A 23,364-nucleotide genomic window follows, 5' to 3' on the forward strand; every position below is an offset into this window, starting at 1 on the left:
AACAGACTGCTATGCACGACAATCGCCAAATGTCTTCCTTCGCCATCGAACCGTACGAGAGAATTTTAAATGTGCATATAGACAACTGGGTATCAAACTTACGACCAGACACGAGAGTAAGACACCAAAGCCAGCACTGATCTATTTACTATATATCTAAGTAAATCTTCATCAATTTCTTAATATCAAAGGCTGAGTCTCACTTAACGGTTAGAGAAATATCAATTAATTCTAAGCCATTATCCAATAAATCGCAAGCTTCATAATATTTTTTTCATAATCCTCAATATATCATAGTTTACTATCATTAATAACGAATAACAAATATATTAGGAAAACTTCAATACGATTACGTAAAGACTCCGACTCATAATTTTAGATTCCCGGCGAGGTTATTTTTTCTCTCGAGAAATGAGAGGGAGGCGTTAGAGGGAGAGGTCGATAAAATCCATACTTATAATATTTGCAGCCTCCACTCACCCACACATTGATAACGCGATTTAGCGCTCATCCGAGACTTTCGGACACTATATGGGAGGTTTTTTATAAGGAATGGAAATATGCTTAAATAATGCTTCAATTTGAATCTAAATTTGAAATAAAACAAATCTCAATTTCATGAATTCTCTCTTCATAATCTTATTTTAAATAAAACATTTGCAATGTCTAATTAGTATGCAATATTATTCGTATGTCACCTGACGCATCATATCGTGTTTCAACAGATTTTGCACTTGATATCATGTCCAATCACAATCAAACGGAACGAGCAGTCGTTTCGTCTTTTGTTTTACAATCTCATCTGTATAATGTACGGTATTTTGTTCCACGGTTAAAATTCTATTTTTACAGAATAGGTATCGTAACCATGGTAACAGAGACTAACCAGATCTAAATGGTTGAATCAACTTTCAATTGTGCTTCACATTAGATAAACAGATAAATATGTAGTACGTATGTAAGGATATAATCACATTTTTGTTTAATAAAGCCTATTTTATAAACACGAATCTTTTTTAAACTATGTGATACACCCCTTATATACACACACATAGAACATCGCTAGTCTGAAGCGTCGTGTGGAAAAAATGTATGATGCCATAAAAAATCGGCGTCCATTCGCCAGCCGAATTTTTACCAGTTTTTTCCCCTTGAGGGTCGCGCGTTGCTAGGCAACCCCACCCTCTCCCGACTACTCTAAACGCCGGACGATATTTTACGACCAATGAAGTTGAGGTTTTATTGTATTAAAAGACTGTTTTATGAAAAGATTATGCCGTAATATAATATATTGTTTATAGTGAGAGCAGTGTTGGCCTAGTGTCTTCACTCTTCATAGTTCGCTCTTATCCCTGAGATCGTAGGTTCGATCCCCGGGAGCACACCACTGGACTTTCTTTCTATGTGCGCATTTAACATTCCTCGAATCATTGAGGGAAGCATCGTGATGAATCCAGCTTGCCAATAAGTCAACGGCATGTGTCAGGTACAGGCTGATCACCTACTTGCCTTTTAGCTTGACAAATGAGCATAAAACAGATTCATAAATCTCAGATATAGACCCAAATAGGTGAGCCCGTTGGCACCCTGTTCTTAAAAAAAATACAAACACTTGGTGGTTAATACTTTTTCTATTTACATACTTGTCCAATTAATTGAGTTAATGCGACGTTGCCGCACTGCCTTTTATGTAGATAATATATATATAATGTATTTGTATTATATATATATATATATATATATATATATATATATATATATATTAATATTTCCTACTACAATATAAAGGTGCTTTCTTTATTGACCACAGATATGATACAAGCCACAAATATTTGCATTTTTATCTGTGACTGCTTCCGCTTTAGCGCATGCGTGATGTGCGGAGTTTTGGCGCCATTACGTTATACTCCTCAACTCCGCTACGAATAAATATTAATAATTTTGTGTGACAATAATAAATAATGTCGTAGACAAGTCAAATCTTATTGTTAGTACTGTTTCGTTCGCAGAAGGAAATGTCCTGATGAAAATGAACATATCAATAACCACAGATTGGGACGTTTAAACTGAATTAATAAAATCACAGATTATAATAAGCAAATGTAAACGTTAGAAGATTTGTATCAGAGTAGCAATACCATAATGATTATTAAAACTTTCCCTTACTATAAAAATGTGTGTGCTTTTTTAAAATAAAAGACACGTCAATATTATAGTTCTGTTAAAATCTATACATTTATGTAAATACAATATGAAATGTGCAATCGTATTTTCCACGAATATTTTATATAACGTTCTTAAAATCAATACATATCGGTTCACCCTCCTATCGTATTACAAAAAAGTGTGGGAGAGAATTTATTAAATTGCGAATCGAAGGGAAAGGGTTGATCCCCCGTCAACCGCCATGTTTTATTCATGACGCTCAGCGAATCACGGCTCGGTATCGCCAAATCGAAATCATTTTTCGCTTTTATTTTCTCTAATCGGAATAATACTAGATTGTTAATTCATTGCAATAAATAAAACAAAAGAGTGTTTCAAATAGAATAACATAGAAACGGACAAATTGCTTTTTTAATCGGGATTCATTGTTTCTGACGAAGCAACTAATTTAGAACATGACATAAATAACATATTTTTGAGAGGGTTTTAAAATTAGAACAATAAATAAAAATAATTATTTTATGTAGAAGCTCATAATAAAATTAAATTAAATAAATAACACTTTAAGATAAATTAAAAAAGGTTGAGCTTTGTGGCTGAGTACCTACCCTCAAAGCTGGCAGCATTTCTTATTATAGTAATCTTTGAGCGAGAAAAATACCCAACTCATGTTTGATTTATACAAACTACGTCTGTGCACTATTATTATCATATTTATATTTAAAAGAATTATTTAGGCTCAACATACTTGTGAGAGCAGTGTTGGCCTAGTGGCTTCAGCGTGCAACTCTCATCCCGGAGGTAATATGTTCGATCCCCGGCTAGACCAATAGATTTTCTTTCTATGTGCGCATTTAACATAAAACATCGTGAGGAAACCGGCTTGCTTTAGACCCAAAAAGTCGACGACGTGCGTCTGGCATCAGGCAGATCACCTACTTGCCTATCCCATTAACTAATAAACATGAAACACATACAGAAATCTGTGGCCCTGACCTATAAAGGTTGTAGCGCCATTGATTTTTTTTTTCAACATTACTTGTGTAGAAACAAATAGACAGTTCAAACATTTTAACAACTTTTGTCAACATGTTTATCATTATGTTTAGCAATACTGATCTGTAACTGCAAACATTTGGTACCTTTTAAAACTCGAAAGTCTCGATTTCTTTACATTAAGCAAGTGCGATCCAAACTGACCAGGTAGGTTAAAATATTCCAATATAAAAAACCAAATCAAAGCCATTCCCGGAACGTTTTAGCAGAATTGAACTTCATACGCGTTACTTTTGTCATTGCACGCAGGTGCGGACCTGTCCATCGATCAATTATGGCATTTACTACCGACTGCACTAAAGAAAGAACATTCCTAATCGCCTTTAAAAAGCACAAAAGAATAAAAACCCGCTTCCCTGAATTTAAACGGTCTCTTAAAATGTGTTCTTTAAAAAATGGCCGACAAGTAAAAAACGTAATTTATCTTGGCTAGATAAATTATGGTTTTGCGGATAAGGTCTGATGACGACATAAAACATGTTAGGAATTAATAAAGAACATCAAAGTTAAATACTTAAAAACTACACTTAAATGAAATGAAATACCTACTTCAAGTATGGGTACTACCCTCGTAATATTAAGTTAATATTTTTATGAAAAAAATAGGAAGAGAGTCACTCTCTAGCTATATAAAATTGGCATAGTTCAACTTGATGCTGGTTCGATTCCTAGCAAAATAATACATTATTGTAATTGCCTTTAAACCTTCAATGAACCAAATGCGTTTGCCTCAAACCCCGTTACGTTTACATGACCGGGACCAGTCGGGGACACGACATATATATATATAACGGTACGAGCAAATATATAACGGTAATAATAAAATCATACCGAAGTCCTTTTTATAGAACAGGGTATACGGTCTATGTGATGTTAAGTGATAGTGCCCACGGACACTCTCATTGACAGAGGGCTCGCGAGTGCGTTTATCGTGATTAAACAAATATAGGCAGGTACTTCACTGAAGTGAAAAAATGGTAGTCAAAGCAGCGACAATGGATCTACAAAGAACCCCCGAATTGCCTTCCAACACAAATAACATGAATACAATAAAAATAAAAATTACGAATTTTAACACATGGAATCATAGCTAAGTCACTTCCAGGCAACCTGAATGGAGGAAATTTTAAGAAAGTGCAATCCGTGCGAAATTTATATACATTAAACACTCTATTTATATACAAAAAATATTATTGGCCCATGCGGCCAAGATCGGGCGGTGAAGGAGTCTTTACCTGAGCCTTCCTAGTGAACGGAGACCAGTAGGTCGGCCTAGGTAGCGCTGGATCGATTTAGTCCTTCACTGCTGCAGCTGAAAACTATGAGGCACAGGACAGGTGCGTTGGAAGTTTCTATTTTCGGAGGCCAAGATACTGTTTGAGTCGCAGAACTAGCGGAGTCTGTGATTACATTTTCAATAAAAAATAAACAAGGTAATACCTGTAAGCATATAACAAAATCAAGAGAAAAACTTTAACCTAAATTTATGAGAACCTACAACTAACTAAATAGCCTCTAAGGTTTATAGATATAAAGGGATAAGGTGCCTATTAAATAAAATATATTATATAAAAGCCGTGTCGAATTTTTCACTACAATTAAACCCATAATGTCGTCCCATAAATCCCGACGTCAGTTTTTGAGCCATTTTTAATTTATCTGCCCCCAGCCATTATTTTGAGCGAGGGGTCAAGCAATGGTCACTGTGTCCAGTGAGTGCGTTTCATTGCCGATCTAAATTTGAAACTATATATCACAACGATCACAATTCTATTTATGTATTGCGGAATATTCAAAAAATTCTATGTACCAACTTATGTTGTGTTGGCCTACTGGTCTCTATTACGTAAGCGTACCTACTATTGTAGTCGTGAGTTCGATCCCCGGTTGTGCTAACCTTCTGTCTATGTGCACACACACATATGGTGAAGGAAAACACAACACAACCGTCGGGACAGCAATACAAAAAAACTAAAACAAATGTCAGACAGAAGACGGATCACCTTGTCTATGAAAATTATCAAAAAACTATTATAATCTAATGCCAAGACTCATAAAGGATCTAGGGCCACTGAATTTTTATATATAAGTGTATTGCTAACTATTATCGACCTATAAAATATACTAAATTCAAAAATATTGGTAATTCTAATCCCTTAGTTAGGTACATACAGAATTATTATTTTTATTTATGAAACGCAAGTAAGGCCTGTAAATAGCAGGTTTTACTGAAACGAAATTTTAAGTGATTTATTTATATAATTAATTATTATAGACTTTTTATTGAAAATACTTTCTACATTCCAATAGGAACTTCTACGGCAACAAACTATTATTTATACCGCCTGGATAAAAGTTATTTAAAATAATTCGATGTTGTTTTGTTTTATTAACGTACAGATGAAACGTTTTGAGAACGTGCTCAATACCAGAGGATTCGCAAGTGCGTAGCCGGTCTTTTGAGAATTAGGTGCGGTAAGTGCCTTAAAAACATTGTAAGCTTAAACGTAAACTTTGCAAACTTTAGTAAGTGAAGTGACAGTAAACATCTCTAAATGTTCAAGGTTACCCTTCACGTTTTAAAGCGAAAGTAAGAAAATATACAACCCTTAATTTTTTCTATGAACGATTACTTTCTCAGCTTCCCATTTAACCTTTGGCCGAAGTGTGCGATTTGACCGTTGAACAATTTAATCCCGGGCATATTCTTAAGCATTGACCCATAACCTAAACATCTTCCCGCGTTTTTAAATGATCGGGCATAAATCAAATATCGAACACAGGAGTTCGACATTTGAAAATGTGTCAAAATCGAAGCTAACGGTCAATGCACAATGTACAAAATATACGGTTTCATTTCATTCGATTTTACGCCAAAAACGTAACAATACAATTGTACGAAAAAGGGTAGATTTTAGTAATCTCCTTAATGGCGTGTGTGAAAAGATTATAAATTAAGTTTCTGCAACAAATAAAAGTGACCCCCGGCCATTGTTGTAGTGTCAATGTGTGTGACTGTGGTCATTGTGCGTGACCCCAGGCTTAACACCAATTTGCGATCGCTTCAATTCACAGCCGTGATCGTCTCTGATCACTGAGGATTTAAAATTTATACCTATGTACCATTGGGGCATTATTAGAACATTTTTTTTTGCAATATCTACAATTGCTCGAGTAACGTTTATTTAGGGTAGGGTATAAGGCAAAAAAAAAGAATATAGAAAATAACGGTATGTCTGAATAACATATGTTTATGTATGTACTATAAATAAGAATAAGGTCATATAAATTAGAATTGGCTATATGCTCATTATTTTTTTAGTATTATAATTATAATGATCATTATCAAATATAAGCTATGTATGTAGTGTGGACTCAATTTCCGCAATTACAAGCTCATTTGGTCCGTTGTGCGTAAGGTACTGGCAAATTAAACCAGCCTAGCTACTTCCAGAAGCTCAGAACTCCTGGGCACTTCGCAGGCTCGGAGCGAACTCACTGCTCCAAGGATTTCTGATCGTTGGGAACTACAACCACGTATTCCAGGACTTTATGGATGACTGATTCCTGGGCGCTGAGACAGTCGCTCTGTGATTGTGCCTATAATTATTTTGAGATTAATTCTGTTGAGGATGAGAAGTCGCTTGGTCACTAGCAGGTTTACTGTTACCATTTTGGACTGTCTGCAGTCCATATTTTGCGACCACCGGTGATGTAAGAGTTCTGTGGAACTTTAGCGAATCCAATTCGCGCTTGCAAAACATGCCTTAAAGATGCTGTTACTATAAAACGCTCGAATAAAGAAATACCTTAAGAAAACACTTTTTAAACGGATGACGGTGACGGACGCTGTAAACGCCGAATTTTTTTTTAATTTAAAATTATGTAAATAATTATAAGTTTATAATAATAATACATAGCTTCAATCCGTTTAAAAGTGTTTTCTTAATGTGTAAAAGCTATTGTTAACAAAAGATCATACAAATAAATACCTATATACTATAAACTTCGATTAAAAACGCAATAACCCAAAATGGCTGACTTTGATTGTATACCTACGAAATAATGCTCCAATTAAATAATTCTATATACCAAAGCAAAAAAATAATGAACAACAATATCACGGCTGTAATTTTTCAAAAATGTAATAAATCGTTGACCCTCGACCATTTTGACCCCGAAATGCGTTGAACAATGGCCTGCAGCGTCTTAGGGCAGCTGACCCATAATAATGGCAACAATTACAATGTTTATTGAGATAACATAAATTATAAATTACATTTGAAAAATTAATGACTAGTTGCAGCTCTTACGATAAGTGTATTGTTAAACGTATCGCATAAAACCATAGAAAACAGTTCTTCAGTCGGATCATGTCATTTGTAAATATTAAGTTCAAATAACCTATAATTCTGAAAAATTTGGGTACTTATGTATACTTACTAACCGTTAAATTTTTGCCGCGGTGGCGTTAATACGTAAGCACCAAAAAATTGTTAAAATAATTAAGACACTTTAATTCCATACTATAAAGGCCTCCTCCTGAACTTTGGATCGGTTCTTGCGTCCTCCATCCATGATTGCCCAGACACCTTCCATGTCGTTAGGCCATCGCTTTTGTGGTATTCACACTTTTCCTGGCGGTCTCGACCAGATCTGTATAAATTCTGTTAATGTTTTTTTTAAATAATTAATACTTTCCTTACTTTTTAATATAAAAAATAAAATAAATCAGTGGCACTCAACTTTTAGGTCATGATCATTTGTCAATCTAATATGCAAGTTAGTGATCAGCCTCCTGTGCCTGAGACACGCCCTCGAGTTTTTGGGTCTGAGGCAAGCCGGTTTCCTTACGATGTTTTCCTTCGGCGTTTAAGCGAATGTTAAGTGTAAAATAGAAAGAAAGTCCATTGGTGCATAACCGGGGATCGAACCTAACGACATCAGGGATACGAGTCGCACGCTGAAGCCACTAGGCTTTAATATTGTATAAATTAATATTAACGTTAGTCTATATAAACGATAAAATCCATTAATTCATAAAACGGATCCTAATCTTAACACGTCATAAGCCGATAAAATAATAAAAAAACAACCCCAAAAAAGAACAAGTGTAAACATACCTCAATCAAGTGGAATTAACGCGGCGTATTAGTAAAAACCTATTAAAAAACGTGAGAGCGATCAGTATCTCAACAAAAAGCCACCCCATAAACGCGGGGTAAAAAAGACCCCAATCGCGGGTCGTGTTTTATAACGAAAAAATGGTCGATGAACGATATGCTTTTTATAAACCTGATTCACCTGAATGAGATTAAAAAAATGGCAATGATAGATGACTCTTATTTAGTAGAATGAAATTGGTTTCAGTCAATTTTTTAAAACTGCAAATCGTGGGTACGTAAAAGTAACTAAAGCGTTTTGTACAACCCAATCTTATCTTAAGAACTTTCCATTTCATCTCATTGAAATAAAAGGTAATAAAAAATTAATTCCCTTTCAACCGTTTTGTTTGTGAACCTTCCGAGAATGTGCAAATTGTCAATCGGCTACCGTATTCGACAAAAAAAACCTAAGAATGGAACAAAAAGGTTTTATGCATAAGTAGCTGGCTAGTTTTACATTTGCGTGTGGCTAAAATGGATGGATTCAGACGTATTTTTTATGAACGTCAAAAAAAATCTATATGGTACAGCCAATTGGCAGCCTTGACCTGAGCGAAAAAACTCTTTTCTTTCCTATATAGAGTTTGTTTTAGAGGCCGGAACGCACTTGCGAGCCTTCTGGTACTGTACGTCCATGGCATATCGCTTAACATCAAGTGAGCATCCTGCCCGATTGCCTCCTATTGCATAATAAAAAGTTATAATGTAATTTCTCCTACAGCCAATTTTTCTTGAATTCCTTAAAAAAATATATTCACTTAAATTGTTGCTTTCATGCATTTTGTAAGGTGTGCCCAGAATTTAAATTACACAATAGGTGTAAAATAATATATAGGTATACCTATGCACTATACATTTGTAGGGAGTAGTCTTTAATATAAATATTATTAAAATTCAACAACGCATTGATACTCAAAATAGCAGAGTTCTTTGGTGACAGCTTGACATTAGATACTTTTTGGTCGGTTTTTACTTTTTTTCTCGGAAGAGGAAACGATCAGCAGCTGCGTCTCGTGCCTACTTGGCAATACTTTTTGCATGCTCAACTTGCAGCCATGTTTTTTTTAAACAAACCGAAAATAGAAAGCGTGCGTGTAACGTATTTTTGATAACAAAACCTGTAGTAATAAAAAAATTTACATACACTTTACAAAATACTTCAGATTTGCTTTTACATTATTTCCTACGTAGAGTTTTATTCTGCTAAATTATAATCACTGCAAAAGTTCTACCGTTTTGACCGTAAAAACATAAAAAGAATACAGTAGCATCAAAAAAACTACACACAAAACCTTGCAAATCAGGGAATTGCGCAGAACAATCATCCTCATTGCAGGTCATAAATTACTTTATTTAAACCGAATTCGCTTTTAGACTCTCACTTTTTGCTACGTATTTTTTGTTTCCGGTAGCTTGAAAACGACACGTGGCCACGACATGGCTCTTGTTTGTGAATTTGTAACGAATTATAATAATAGGATATCTTTGGAATCTTAAGTGGAGCTACTTCCAGGATTGTACTTTCACGGCCTAGTTGAAGACCTAAGTAAATACCATTTGTAAGTTTTTTTAGACCAAACAATTAGGACAAACAAAACACACTAATTGACGTACATACAAAAATATTAAAACCGTGCCTACAACATGCGGCCAGCAAAATCAAGAACAATAAACAGTGATAATACACGGTGTATTATCAATAATCTGTCTCAATCTTGACACTTTTGAATTTTGAGTATTCAACAGTCTAATCGTCTAATGTGGAGGAAATTACTCGGACAGGACATAAATACCGTTGGCAGGTTTTGTTTATATCTAAGGTACACACCGCGAAAGGGAATTTTATTTAAAATGGTTTCTTAAAGTAAGTGCAGTGTTGACCTGGTGCCTTCAGCGTGCGAACCTCATCCCTATGGTCGTAGATTCGATGATCGTAGATCCCGGCTTAGCACCAGTGGATTTTCTGTCCATGTGCGAATTTAACATTCGCTGGAACGGTGAAGGATAACACGCCGTCATGTCTTAGACGGAAAAATTCGACGGCCTAAGTCTGGCACAGAAGGTCGATCACTTATAGCTTTGGCTATGAGATTGAATAATGATCATGAAACAGATACAGACATTTGAACCACAAATCTAAAACTTTTATGGCTTCACAATAACTAACATAAGTACTAAGTCTCCGAAACCAAATCTATGACTGAATGATTCCGGTTATATAAAATAAATGAAACAGTTGAAGACTAACACACTAACATATTGTTTCTTTGACCGCAAGTTTTGTGTGTTCAATAAAATCCAACGTGTTACTTAACATACTCAATTTGACGTCACACATAATGTCCATTGTTCGGCTAAAGATAGAAGACCTTGACAATATTTTTTATATAACCCGAAAAGCGAAACGTTTCCATTATTTACATACACCAGACCATTCAAATAACATAAAGATTAAATAGTTGTACAAAAATATTTAGTCAAGTGATGAAAATTTATCGTATTCATAAATTAATTTTTTTTTAAATGTTTCTTTAAATGCCATTAAATATTTTTTGACGCGTTGCCCAAGCAAAATAATTACGCTTTTTATTTGAACAGGTGATAATTATAAGTATTGCCAGGTATTAAAGACGACTATTTATAGTGTTGCTACTAATAATAATGTTGATTTGTGATACTAACACGTAATTAATTATCTTAATACTATTTGGACTAAATGCGAAAACCGACGACAATAGTATTTTTATGATTTTTTGCTAATTATGCACGTCTTGTACATTACCCTCAGTATGTATTTCTTTTTAATTTTTCCATTTTTCCAAATGCTAGAGTGGCCTGGCAAAAATCGCTTGTTAGCGATAAGCTTACTTATGTAACCTGTTTTTCGTTTATGGTAACAAAGTGTACATATGCGTATCTACTGATATGCGTCGACGTTTTTAAGCGACTTTATATAAACCGCGTCTTTGATTAGAGGACTTAATATATATTTTTTACATATGTACATAAAGGTTCTTCATGCAATAGGAACCTGGAATTATGAGTCTTAGGAAATCATAAACTAAAACGGAGGCTGTTTTAGGAATGGTGGAAGTAATTTTATTCTCGTGTACGTTCGGCTCATTCATATAAGGGAGGACGTTAGTAGAGGGAGGGCCCTCACCCGGGATAGATTTGAAGGTACAATCATTTTTTATGCGAGGGGAATAGGAATAAAGATATTAGTACACTCAGATCAAGGCAACATCACACGATTTTTTTTTAAATTTTTGAACCAAGCCCTGCATAGACAAACAAGTGTTTACTTGAGTAAACATAAATAAATCAGTAAAAAAATACTATGTATAATTTGGGGTTTGTTGAATGACAAAATCTTTTTTTTTTTTTTTACCAAGTATGAATTTATATTAATTAGGATGAATCTATAGTTGTTATATACGGCGGTAAGTTAGAACACGAGCTACAAAAGTATTCGCTTAATATCTGACACAATTAAAGCTCTATATTACCTTCTGATCCAGAGAGTTGGCCAATAAATATACCATCTTAATGCCAATCATATCTTTCTCTATACAAGGAACGTTTGAATGTAATGTAAATCTTTTAATCTTTCTAGACTTTAGTTAAAGCTTTAATGTGTGTATAATATATGTAATGTAGTATACTTGCGTTTGACTAGATATGTTAATGAGTTCCGTCTACATGTTTGTGAACGTATATTGAAATTCAGCGGAAATGTTTTATAATTACTAGAAATAATATTATAAACTTATATATTACTAAAGTCTTACATAGCTGATAATCGTTGATAATTTAGCTTTATTGGTGAAATAATTTTTAAAATCAGTTAAGTTGTTTCAATAGCAAAATCAAGTGATATCTTTCCTCACAAACATAGTTACATATCTTATTTTAAAAATGTAGACTGTTGCGTACCTGACCTTGGCATTCCAAAAGATCTAGTCCTCCCTTGTAGTATTCACTTACTACTAAGTCAAGTACGTCCGATTTATTTAATTCCGACAAAAACTTATCTAAAGTCCCGCAGTAGGTAACCCGGTGTACCACCAGTCATTCAGCCCTTGGTAATAAAGAGCGTGTCTCGCAACTGCCATAAAGGCTGAGCGCATTACTTTTTACTCGTGCCGATAAGGGCACTTCTCCCGGGCGCTCGCATATTTCTGCCCAAACCGCGCCGCCCGCCCAACGGAGCGGTGACCGGAAAATGAGAATTTTCGACTAACATCGATTGGGCTGGACGTAGGGACGTTTTAATTGCATTCCTATAAATCTTTTTTTATTAGATATTCAAAAACTAATCTTTAAGAATACACTGTGTTCAAATTTTATTTTAAAAAAATTCTTTCTTCCACTTTACACGTTCATATGATGAAATCTCGTATTAAAGTTTTATCATTATATTTTCTTTCCAACCACAAACGTTTTAAAACGTAAAATAACCTCATTAAACCAAATCGTTTTTTTATTAATACCTAGATCGAGTCGATTAGCATTTCATATAAATCGATATTTAATTTTTACGTTGCGACGGCCTGGCGTCAAAGACCTACTTTATATAAATCTAATGTTCTAAATCTATACTTGCGACATAATTTGTCAATGTGGTCAGTTATTCATGTTGTCGGCAAGCTCCAGTACAAGGTTTTAGTTGCACTATTCGGGGACAGTTTGAACGATTTTTGTGTATAGGATTATAGGTCGGAAAATATATCTATTTGTCGTTTATATATTTCAAGTTCCTTTTAATGTACCACCGATGTAATTTGGATGAAACTGGAATTCTTACAATTTATATAATTGCCGACTAAATTTTGTATCGGTCAAATTGTGTATGACGTGTATAATCTTTTCATTCGGTACATATCGTTAATTTTACCATTAATTATCCATAACACTAACCATATATCCATTTACACTTCTTTCACGACGAATAAACAAATGACTATAGACTGAACGGTTTGATTGTTTATAAGCGGTCTGAACTTAAAGAGTTAAAAGTAATACGGTAAGTATAAAATAAAAAAAAACAAATGTGAAATAACCATTGTCATATTGTAAACAAAAATCTACATAAATTCGTGCATTACAAGAGTCAGAGGGTAAATAATATAATTAATAGGTGATACGATTAATGATATTAAAAAGATAAAACATTTATTACAAATCACAATACTTTCTTTTACAGTACAAGCAAGTATCAATTTGCATTTGACAAATGTTTCGTGATTAACGTGCAAATAAGTCAACACTTATTTATCTATAGTATAACTAAAAAATCTGGTTATTTTATACGATAAAACTATTTATATTCTTAAGAGATCCAAATAGACCAAGTCGTTTTTCTAATCCTTACAATTACAAAATAAAGAAATTACTATAGTTTAATAAGTAATTCTAAAAACGTTTCTATTTTATCCGTTATAACCTATAGTTTATGTATTCTTTATGTAAATACACTAATACCAGACATAGATAAAAAATAACATGCCAAAATTAACATAAGAGAATATTTTTTTAAAACAATTTAATACGAATAGAAACCTACTATACATCGGTTTGCTCTGACAACATTCTTAGTTCTTGGAGTAACAAATTATTAGGTGAGTAAAGTCGTAATTATGTATAGCAAAATTATTTGCGTTATTTATTATAGAACCAGTATGACGGCTCACCTGTTAAATGATACCGCCCATGGACTCTCAGCGTTGCCTTTTTAGAATTTTTGTACTGTTTTCTTAATGGACCCTAAGTCGTATTGATTCGATAATACTTGAGTGAGCTAGTTACGTAGTGTTAGAAAACTTACGTACGTAACTACCTCTTTTCATTACACCGTAAATACAGGTTAAAAAGAGATGGAAGAATGTTTTATTATGCTTTATTGGAAGGTAATATTATGATTGACAATATTAACACTAAATTCAACTGAGTCAAAAACAAGAATGTTACAGGTTCCGGTTAAAAAAAAGGTGAAACAAACAATCAAAAAACAATCGAGTCAAAGATTGATTTGTGAAGGACACTCGTCTATTATTGTATGTAATTTGAATTTTAAAACCAAAATAATAATTACTCAAATTGATTTTTTTAATGACGCTGTTGTTTGACAATTTATCTAACTCATAAATATTAATATTTTCAGCAAATGAGCTGCAATTAAAAATATTTCAATAGTTATGTTTATTATTGTTTTGTTTTTTGTGACATACAAATAACTTATTTAATGATATAAAATATACCTATACTTTAACTGATTTCAAAAATCTTAAAGAATGTAGTTTGACTTGTGTTTTCTAAAAAAAAATTGTGAATTCGTCTAAATCCATCACAATCATATAAAAGGCACTCCGAGACACAATTTTGCGTCTCTATCAACATACCTACATTCGTCCCGGATCGTATTTTGTCCTAAATATATTATAGGTTACATACATTACATAGTACAGTTCTATAATGGTGCCTTAGTTCTTAATTTAAAATTAAATAAACAGCTCAACCTCGCATTACAATTTTAAGTACTAACTTAACCTACTTGATATTGAATTCCTTTTTTAAACGCGACGTTGCTATTGGCTGATTCGACGCTTAAAAAGCTTTGACGCCCCTTCACAGCCCCTGCCCTTTTAATCTTTTTATAGTTCCCGTTTTTTATAAACGTTAAAAATCTCGTAGGGGAGTGAGTACATATTTACACTTACATTCAACTACATAGCATAAAATAATACATACGTTAAATACCTATGAACCATGAAGCTATCAATTCTGTTATAAATACAATAGTTTTTATAACACACTTTCTAATAAAATTGCTCTGATTGTTTACGATAATTCCCAATCATAAAAGTGAAAGCGACATAATAGTTAATAAACAAACATAAAAATCGCATTACCGTATTAACTGAATAGGAAAACAATCTCATTTGCCTGCGTTCCCTTTTATAGGCAATAACACAAAACATCTAGATTTATAACAATAACGGCGCGCCCTGACTTATTTTTTTATTATTAATATCGTATAAACAATAACTTAATAACTTGATCCCCACCCACAGTAGCTCGATTCGTATTGGTTCTGGTAAAAATAGGCTGTGGGGGTGAGAACGAGATAGATGCATCGCTGTCTCCTTCTCGCACTAGAAAACTCGACGGCGTCTATGTAGAATACTTATCGATGTTTGGGGCATAAAAATTGACAGATTTTTTTCAGTTCATTGTGAGAAGTGGCTTAGATCACACGGATTCCTGACACTCCCGCGTTGGCTTGTCTTAAAAAAATTCTCTATCGTAGTGTTTAATAGTGAAGTTACTGTTTGATGAAAACGATTTGTGTGTGGTTTATATTTGCTGTATTATAACGGGAAGGTGAGGAACTGTGTTTATTTACTATTTATATGTACGAGTAAATGATAAGAATTTTAAGTATTTTAGGATCAACTAAATATATAAAAAATTATAATAAAATAATATTAATTGAACATACGAGCAAGCAGTGAGAAAACGTGATCAAGCAATTTTCTATTTTTTACTAGCTTTAGCAATTTAAGCAAAACACAATTACATAAGAAGGTTGCGAAATTTCACCTACTTTTAATAAATATGCCTATACAATATTTACAATTCGAAGAATTTATAATATTTTTTATTATGTATAATACGTATAATTTGTTGTTGTGTTATTACTTGTTAGTACTTGTAGTTATTGTAATGTTTAGTAATAATGCATATCTACTGTAGGTAATGGAATTTGGACAACATTGAGGATATTTCTTGTCAATCAACTCGGTTCTAGCTAGTGCTACAATTGAGGTCATATAATATTGTAGAAAGTATATCCCTTGTACAACCAGATATAGAGTACTATCTATGAACCATATGAAAAATAAGGATACATTTATTAAGTAAAAGTTTTTTTATTTATATTTGTTTGTTAACAGGTATGCTAAGTTGTGCATCCCCCGCCGGCATGCCGCCAGCAACGCATGCGCATACATCTTCGTGGGGCAATCTTTTACAACAGCCTCCTATCATTGTAAGTACGATATTTATTCCTTCCTACACCTATTCCTATTACTACACCTATTCTTTGCTACAATATTTCTTGATGCTATTTTTTTATAATAAATAAAATACATTGAACGCGATTGCCTCAAATGGATGGAGCAACACTTAATTTTATTTAATTACAAAGGAAACCACGAGATTCTTTTTAAATAAACATTAAACATTATCATTAGTAAAGGTTCTTCAAAAACGATCAACAAATGTTCTACATTGTTTTAAACGATAATTTTATGGCTATTTGTCAATTAACAACAAGTAATTAGTCGCTTCAAAGAAAGGCCGATGTCGTTGAAATCAAATAAATGCGGCAGTTTTTAGATGCTTAATTAAGATCACATTAGTTGTCAAGTGACCCGCATTATTTAATTACTCATAAGATAAGTAACCACACAAACAACTGGTAAGGAAAATATTAAAATTATTGAGTTCTCTAAAACATTCTTTTGTTTTAGAAATCAGAGCCAATGGAAGACGGAAGCTTCGCGAAGGAACAAACTAGCGGCTTCTACTCAGAAGGTTTTCACAGTGCATCACCATCATCTTCAAGCAAGGATTCTAACGGACACTCACCAAGAAGTGTCGGAAGCGGCGGAGAGCCTGCATCATTCTATGACACCATGACACTCAAGGCTAAGGCTAATCTCGGTATGCATTTGGATGCTTATCGTAATGGACTGCCTTATAGTTTACTCACTCCGCCTGGTTTTGAGAATCGTGCTGCTGATGAACGCGGAGCTTCTCCAAGCTACGAGGCTTCGTATTCCCCAAGGACTTTACCTAACCCTGTCCATGTGTCAACACCAATATCGCGAGCAGACGCTACACCACCGAAATCACCAAGAACCCCTTCCTCGCCTGATAGAGATCATGAAAGAAAAACATTCGATCGCTTTCAAGATTCTGGCTTTGATGGTATGGGCCAAAATAAAAATGATGACGAGGGTAGAGAGGGTTCAGGATTCGAAGATGATTTCGATGATGAACCCGGCCTGCGTGTCCCAGCTGTTAACTCTCATGGTAAAGTAAAAACTTTCAAATGCAAACAGTGTGAATTTGTAGCCGTCACAAAACTAAGCTTCTGGGAACATAGTAAAGAGCACATTAAGCCTGAGAAAATGCTAACATGCAGAAAATGCCCCTTTGTCACAGAATATAAGCATCATTTGGAATATCATATGAGGAATCACTTGGGATCAAAACCCTTCCAATGTTCACAATGCTCTTATTCCTGTGTTAACAAATCCATGCTTAACTCACATCTGAAATCTCACTCAAATATATACCAATACCGTTGTGCCGATTGTAACTATGCGACAAAATACTGTCACTCTCTGAAACTTCATTTACGGAAATATAAACACAGTCCAGCTATGGTGCTAAATTTAGATGGGACGCCCAACCCTCTCCCAATTATCGACGTATACGGCACTCGGCGTGGACCAAAACAAAAGCCATTAACGAAAATGTTCGAACAACAACCATGTAGTAACAGTCAGTCGCAACATCCACCGCCGACGCATTCTCTATTTGGCAGTCATTTCCCTGTTAATTTACCATACCTACCACCACTACTACCTCCATCATTTCTGTTCCCACCGAATAACAACTTTGAACAAAGAACTTCACCCAACTTATCTGAAACAAGGGAGATGAGACAGTCTATTTCACCACAATCAATTCTACAACAACGTTTGTCATATTCCGAACGCCCGTCGGAGAACAACCCGTCTCCTCCTCCAGCGAAATCTCCGGCTACCTCTCCCCAGACACCCACATCTCATACGAACACTCAATCACAAGGAAACGGTGCTCTAGACCTAACTAACACTAAAACGAGTGAAGCAGGGTCCCCTCCGCCAGCAGAACGCCCAACACCATTAACACCTACCACGGCTTTGAAAAATCGTCGAAAAGGCCGCGCATTTAAATTGCAACCGGCAGCCTTAAGACTACAACATGAAGATAATAAAATGGAAGCTGAAGGATCAGATGCAGAATCAGAAGCTTCAAATGAAGTTCCATCGTTGTCGTCCGCCCACAATGCGTATACCTGCCAGTATTGTGACATTACATTCGGCGATCTCACTATGCACACAATACATATGGGATTCCATGGATACAATGATCCCTTTATGTGTAACAAGTGTGGTGAGCGGAGCCCCGATCGTGTGGCATTTTTCATTCATCTCGGTCGAGCCCAACATGCCTAGCTCCCCAAAATGCCGTCTCCTCCCTAGTCAGTGCGTACTTGAGCTTTTGTGTTTAAAGTAGGGCTGTAGAAATAAAAATATAATATAAATTATGCTTATCTGTAACCAAAGACAACATTGTCCTATTGTAGATTAAATAGATATTTTGGAATGGGCTAGATTATAAGTAGTTGTAAAAAGGATTTGCCACAAATGTATAAACTATAGAATATAGTCATTTATATAACCATGTGTTAAAGTATAGTTTAATATTAATGTATATTAGGTGAAAGTGACCAAACGTTTACGAAGACTGTGTCTCTTAATAAGTACAAATTGTAGTCACTTTGTGTGACTTTTCTTTAAGCTGTGTACAATGTTAACTGCGGTGAAGTTACCTATTAGTATAACGTTAAAATTAGCCATAGTTGGGTTCGAAATTGTATTTTAACGTTACGTGTAAGTCTATCAGAGTGTAACTATTTATAGAAGAGATTTATTTTATTAATTTATTATTTAGTGTACTTTTCCTATTGTTTCCTTAATATAATTGGTATGAGTTCTGTCGAAGGCATTTTAGATTGTGTAAAGTATATTTTCTTTTACGGAAACCAATGTAACCTTTTGTATTTTATTGAGATATATTGTGTGCTGGAAACAATAAAAACATCGATTCAATTTCAAGCATTTTATTTAAATCACTTAATGCTTTAAAACCAGGAGCGGAAGAGCAGTGTTGGCCTAGTCGCTTCATCGTGCTACTCTCATCCCTGAGGTCGTGAGTTCAATACCCACCTATGCACAAACTTTCTTTGTCTTTGCGCATTTAAACATGGCCCGAACGGTGTAGGAAAATATCGTAAGGAAACCTTATATGTAAAAAGTCGACAGTGTGTGTCAGGCACAGAAGGCTGATCACTTACTTGCCTATTAGATTGACAAATGATCATGAAATACGTTCACAAATCTGAGACTTGGACCTAAAAAGTTGTAGTGCCACTGCTTTATTTTCCTTCATTTTAAACTCAATAAAAACCGTCGTTAAAATGTAAAATTTTCAACTTTAATTTAATGACTCAAAATAGTCACTTTTTTTAGTTTTAGTTAATAGTAAAAACTATGAAAAAGATACCGCATACGCTAGGGTCATAAATTAATTCTAGTTTTTCGCTCACTTCAAGAGTATTAACCAAATTGGATTTAGACCTACTTTTAACAACTAGACGGTAGCGGAACATCCTAAAAATAAAGTCTTTTGTTTCAAACTTTATTGTTTTGAAGTCTATTTTTTTAGAGAACAATAAAAATTGTATGTCACCGTTACGGGTAAAAACTGACGATGAATATTCATGAGGACTGATCGTTTTCCGATGTCTCGAACGTACTGAGAATATTAAAAAAAATAACAGCATTGTTATAGCAAAAAGAGTTGTCACGGTCATAGACAAATTTTAAAATTTGTTTTACAATATAGTTATCAAATATTTAAAACTAGAATGGATTAACAATACCGTTTTTAAATTTATTGTTAATCCATTCCAGTATTATTTATTATGTCAGTTGTGTTAATTTTTGCAACGAAGTGTTAATTAATAAATAAATCCTGTCGCTAAATATTTCAAAGTGAATTATAAAAAAAAAACATTATGACATAAATGTAGTCCGGCAAAGTGTGTTATATTTTTAATGGTAAAGTAATTCTCTAAGCGCTGGGTGAAATTTTGCCGATTTATAATTACACCAAATTTGGTGTAATTATAAATGAATGAATGAATCCGCTTCAATCCATGCGAATTTTGCATAAGTTGCATTGCAAAGTGATGAATCAGTTTATAATATTATTCAACACTTAAATATTTGACAAAGACAAACAATTTTAAGCGTTTCTCGACTCCCGTGTGATGTTTCTTAGCGATGACAGATTATAAATACCTCGTAATTGTCATTAGGTTCAATATGATGACAGCCAAAGGCACTTTTAAATACTGGTTTTATTAAGATTGAAAATAACACTAAGTTCATAAAACATTTTAGTTAAATTTTCACATTTTAAAATTCTCCGTCGCAAAATAGCTCCTATCAGGTGTTGGAATAGACCTTACGAGACTGATATTATGTAAAATATGATAGCTCTACCAAAAACACTACATTACAGTATTTTTTATGTTTGTGTGCACAATTTTTTATGGAACCTTGATCACCTTACACGTTTAAGCAAAACTAACATTCGCAATTTTAATGCGTACCTCTTGTAACAGGAGTACCTTTTTGCCTTATAATCACCATCTTCTGGGACTATAATTGATATTTCTCCAAAGCCTACGTTGTTGTGTTCTACGCCTATTATTCCGCCGGTTGAATCCTTGAATTTGACGGCATGTGCGATGGATCTTTACGATGCATTATATGTTGTAGTTTACTTGACTATCTCTAATCAAAACCACATCTACAATATATCTTACACATAATATATAGTTAGATATATTATTGGACAAATACATATTATATTTTAACAGTAAACTGTGAGATTCAATAATAAGTACTATATTACAGGTTAGAAAGCGATTGACACTCATTCCGTTAATGCCTCAATATATTTTAATGTAGTTTTAATGAGGTGAGAAAAGGAGTAAAAAAGTGTATAAAGAGCAGACTTTTTCTTACAAAGTAACAATTAAATGCAATCAATCAATAAAACATATTAACGGATTTCAAATAAAAACTTTGCTAATTATTAAGTCAATGACGTGTTTTCGTTAGGTCTATAAATTAAATAATCAGTAATATCCATTGTATTTAGATGTGTCTCTCGTTTTATTTTTTTATATTTAAAAACAGTTTGACTTTTTGCTTTGCTCGAAATTCAAAAATGCCTTAGAATTATAATTCGATTTACTTTTAATATTTTAATTGCACTGCGGCCCTTTATTATTATAATGCAGCGGTAATATGTATACAGTAAATATTGTTTAAAAACTAAAAATTCATAATTTCTATCCTAATTGTGACGTGAGTAATTAAAAAAAATATGATAAGTGGCATTTTATGTTAAAATGTTTAATTTTTAAACATAAATTATTTTTTTATAATTTTCAAAACGTTTAATTTTTTATTTTAATTACATTAAATTTTTATTACACGCCATTATGAATGGTTCGTTAATTTCTAGTGCCTTTTATCGCTTATTATATTCGTTCTATATGATAAACGTTTTTGTTAAGTCTACGTGAATTCAACAACAAAATGGTCATAAATGTTCAATGTACAAAGTTCTTTTCAGATAGAATCACATTTAATTACATAGAGATATAGTATGAGTCTTTATATTGGTTTAAATAAATACAAAAACAAATTCTAAACGTACTGGCAACCCTGGACTGGTGCTTTTCTCGCTCAACGGAAAAGTATCGCAATACTGCGAGGATATACTGTCAGCATTAAAGTTACACTGCCACGGGAATTATTAATGTTATTATATTATTATCATACAATAAATTTATGAAATCAGACAATTAGAGAACTTACTATACACTAAAATTTTAATTATTTAGCCGTCATCAACTTCGTTAGTTAAGTTAATTTTAATAGAACACTTCATTATGTTTTGTCTGGCAGTCGTGGAATCCATGGTAACGTGTACCAATAGTTCCAAAACTGTTAGATACTATGGGTAAAATTATAATAGTACTCAGTACTCTGACTTCTGGGTAAACGTTATACCCCATATTAATATATATATATATGCCTTTTTTATACGTTGATAATAATACATTTAAGTTAGCCAGCGTTAAAGGTACATTTCCAAAGGGACAAAACTTTTTAATGTTGTTTAGGTTTTCTAGGTTAAGAATATTGTAAATACTATATATTTGTGTGTTGAAATAAATATTTATGTTAATTTAGGTCCTTGTTCTAATTCGTATGACGAGTCACAATCTCGACTTGAGCGCCAAATATGTCAAACTCCATACAGATAAAATCGTTTGAAGCTACGAAGATTTACGTTTTATTGAGGTCTTAGCGCCGTAGTGTTATAGTTAGATAATGTTTACGCAATAGGAATTAAAATTACTTATTGACAATCGAAAAGGCCATAATTCTTACAAAGGAATAGATTTGAGTAAAAAATCGACTATCATAATTCATCAAAAGGCGGCGCCAAAAACACCGATTAGAACACAAATGATCACTAATTTGCAATTTTTCACACACACCCACGCAATAACTGGCTTTAAAAATAGACGATCAATCAATTCGCTAAAAAACTTAAAGGTCCAAAAGAAATTCTATAGCTATTAAAACGCTTTTAATTTGACAAGAAATTTACGGACAAAAACAACAATTACCAAGCAATTAATGTTCAATATTATATAGTTCACAGCTATTATATATAATAGTTCAAAAACCAAATTATTCCTATTCAATTACCGAAATGTTTTACATTATCAGTCTGATGACGTTATAAATAATAGCGTGACTAATTCATAAATCAAATCAGTTTTATAATTTGTAGATACTATTTGGTCTTGCTATATCAAAATATAATTTCGATGCTATGAAAATCAATACATGCGTGATTTAATTTAAAAATCGAATCGAAGATCTCTGCCAAAAAATTCAATGTTCTGGCAATTGACCGGTCAAAACATTTTCGGTTTTCTTTTAGAATTACAATAGTCACAGTATGCATGTTGTAACATCAATGC

At 33.5% G+C, this 23,364-nt stretch overlaps 1 protein-coding gene across 1 annotated transcript; it reads left to right on the forward strand.

Annotated features, from left to right (window-relative positions):
* Nucleotides 1-15,638: 15,638 nt before the first annotated feature.
* LOC123714158 (protein hunchback) lies at nt 15,639-19,230 on the forward strand. Its single transcript, XM_045668327.1, has 3 exons — nt 15,639-15,770; nt 16,343-16,437; nt 16,922-19,230. The coding sequence occupies exons 2-3, from the start codon at nt 16,345-16,347 to the stop codon at nt 18,677-18,679; spliced, it is 1,851 nt and encodes a 616-aa protein (XP_045524283.1). The 5' UTR covers nt 15,639-15,770; nt 16,343-16,344; the 3' UTR covers nt 18,680-19,230.
* The last annotated feature ends 4,134 nt before the right edge of the window (nt 19,231-23,364 follow it).

Source organism: Pieris brassicae, chromosome 9 (assembly GCF_905147105.1).
Source record: "Pieris brassicae chromosome 9, ilPieBrab1.1, whole genome shotgun sequence".
NCBI classification, from domain to species: Eukaryota; Metazoa; Arthropoda; class Insecta; order Lepidoptera; family Pieridae; genus Pieris; species Pieris brassicae.

Excerpts from the sequence above, each read along its gene's own strand:
- LOC123714158 (XM_045668327.1), top strand. The coding sequence starts at position 16,345 with ATGCTAAGTTGTGCATCCCCCGCCGGCATGCCGCCAGCAACGCATGCG. Across the intron at positions 16,438-16,921 it reads TACAACAGCCTCCTATCATT|AAATCAGAGCCAATGGAAGA; the intron begins GTAAGTACGATA and ends CTTTTGTTTTAG.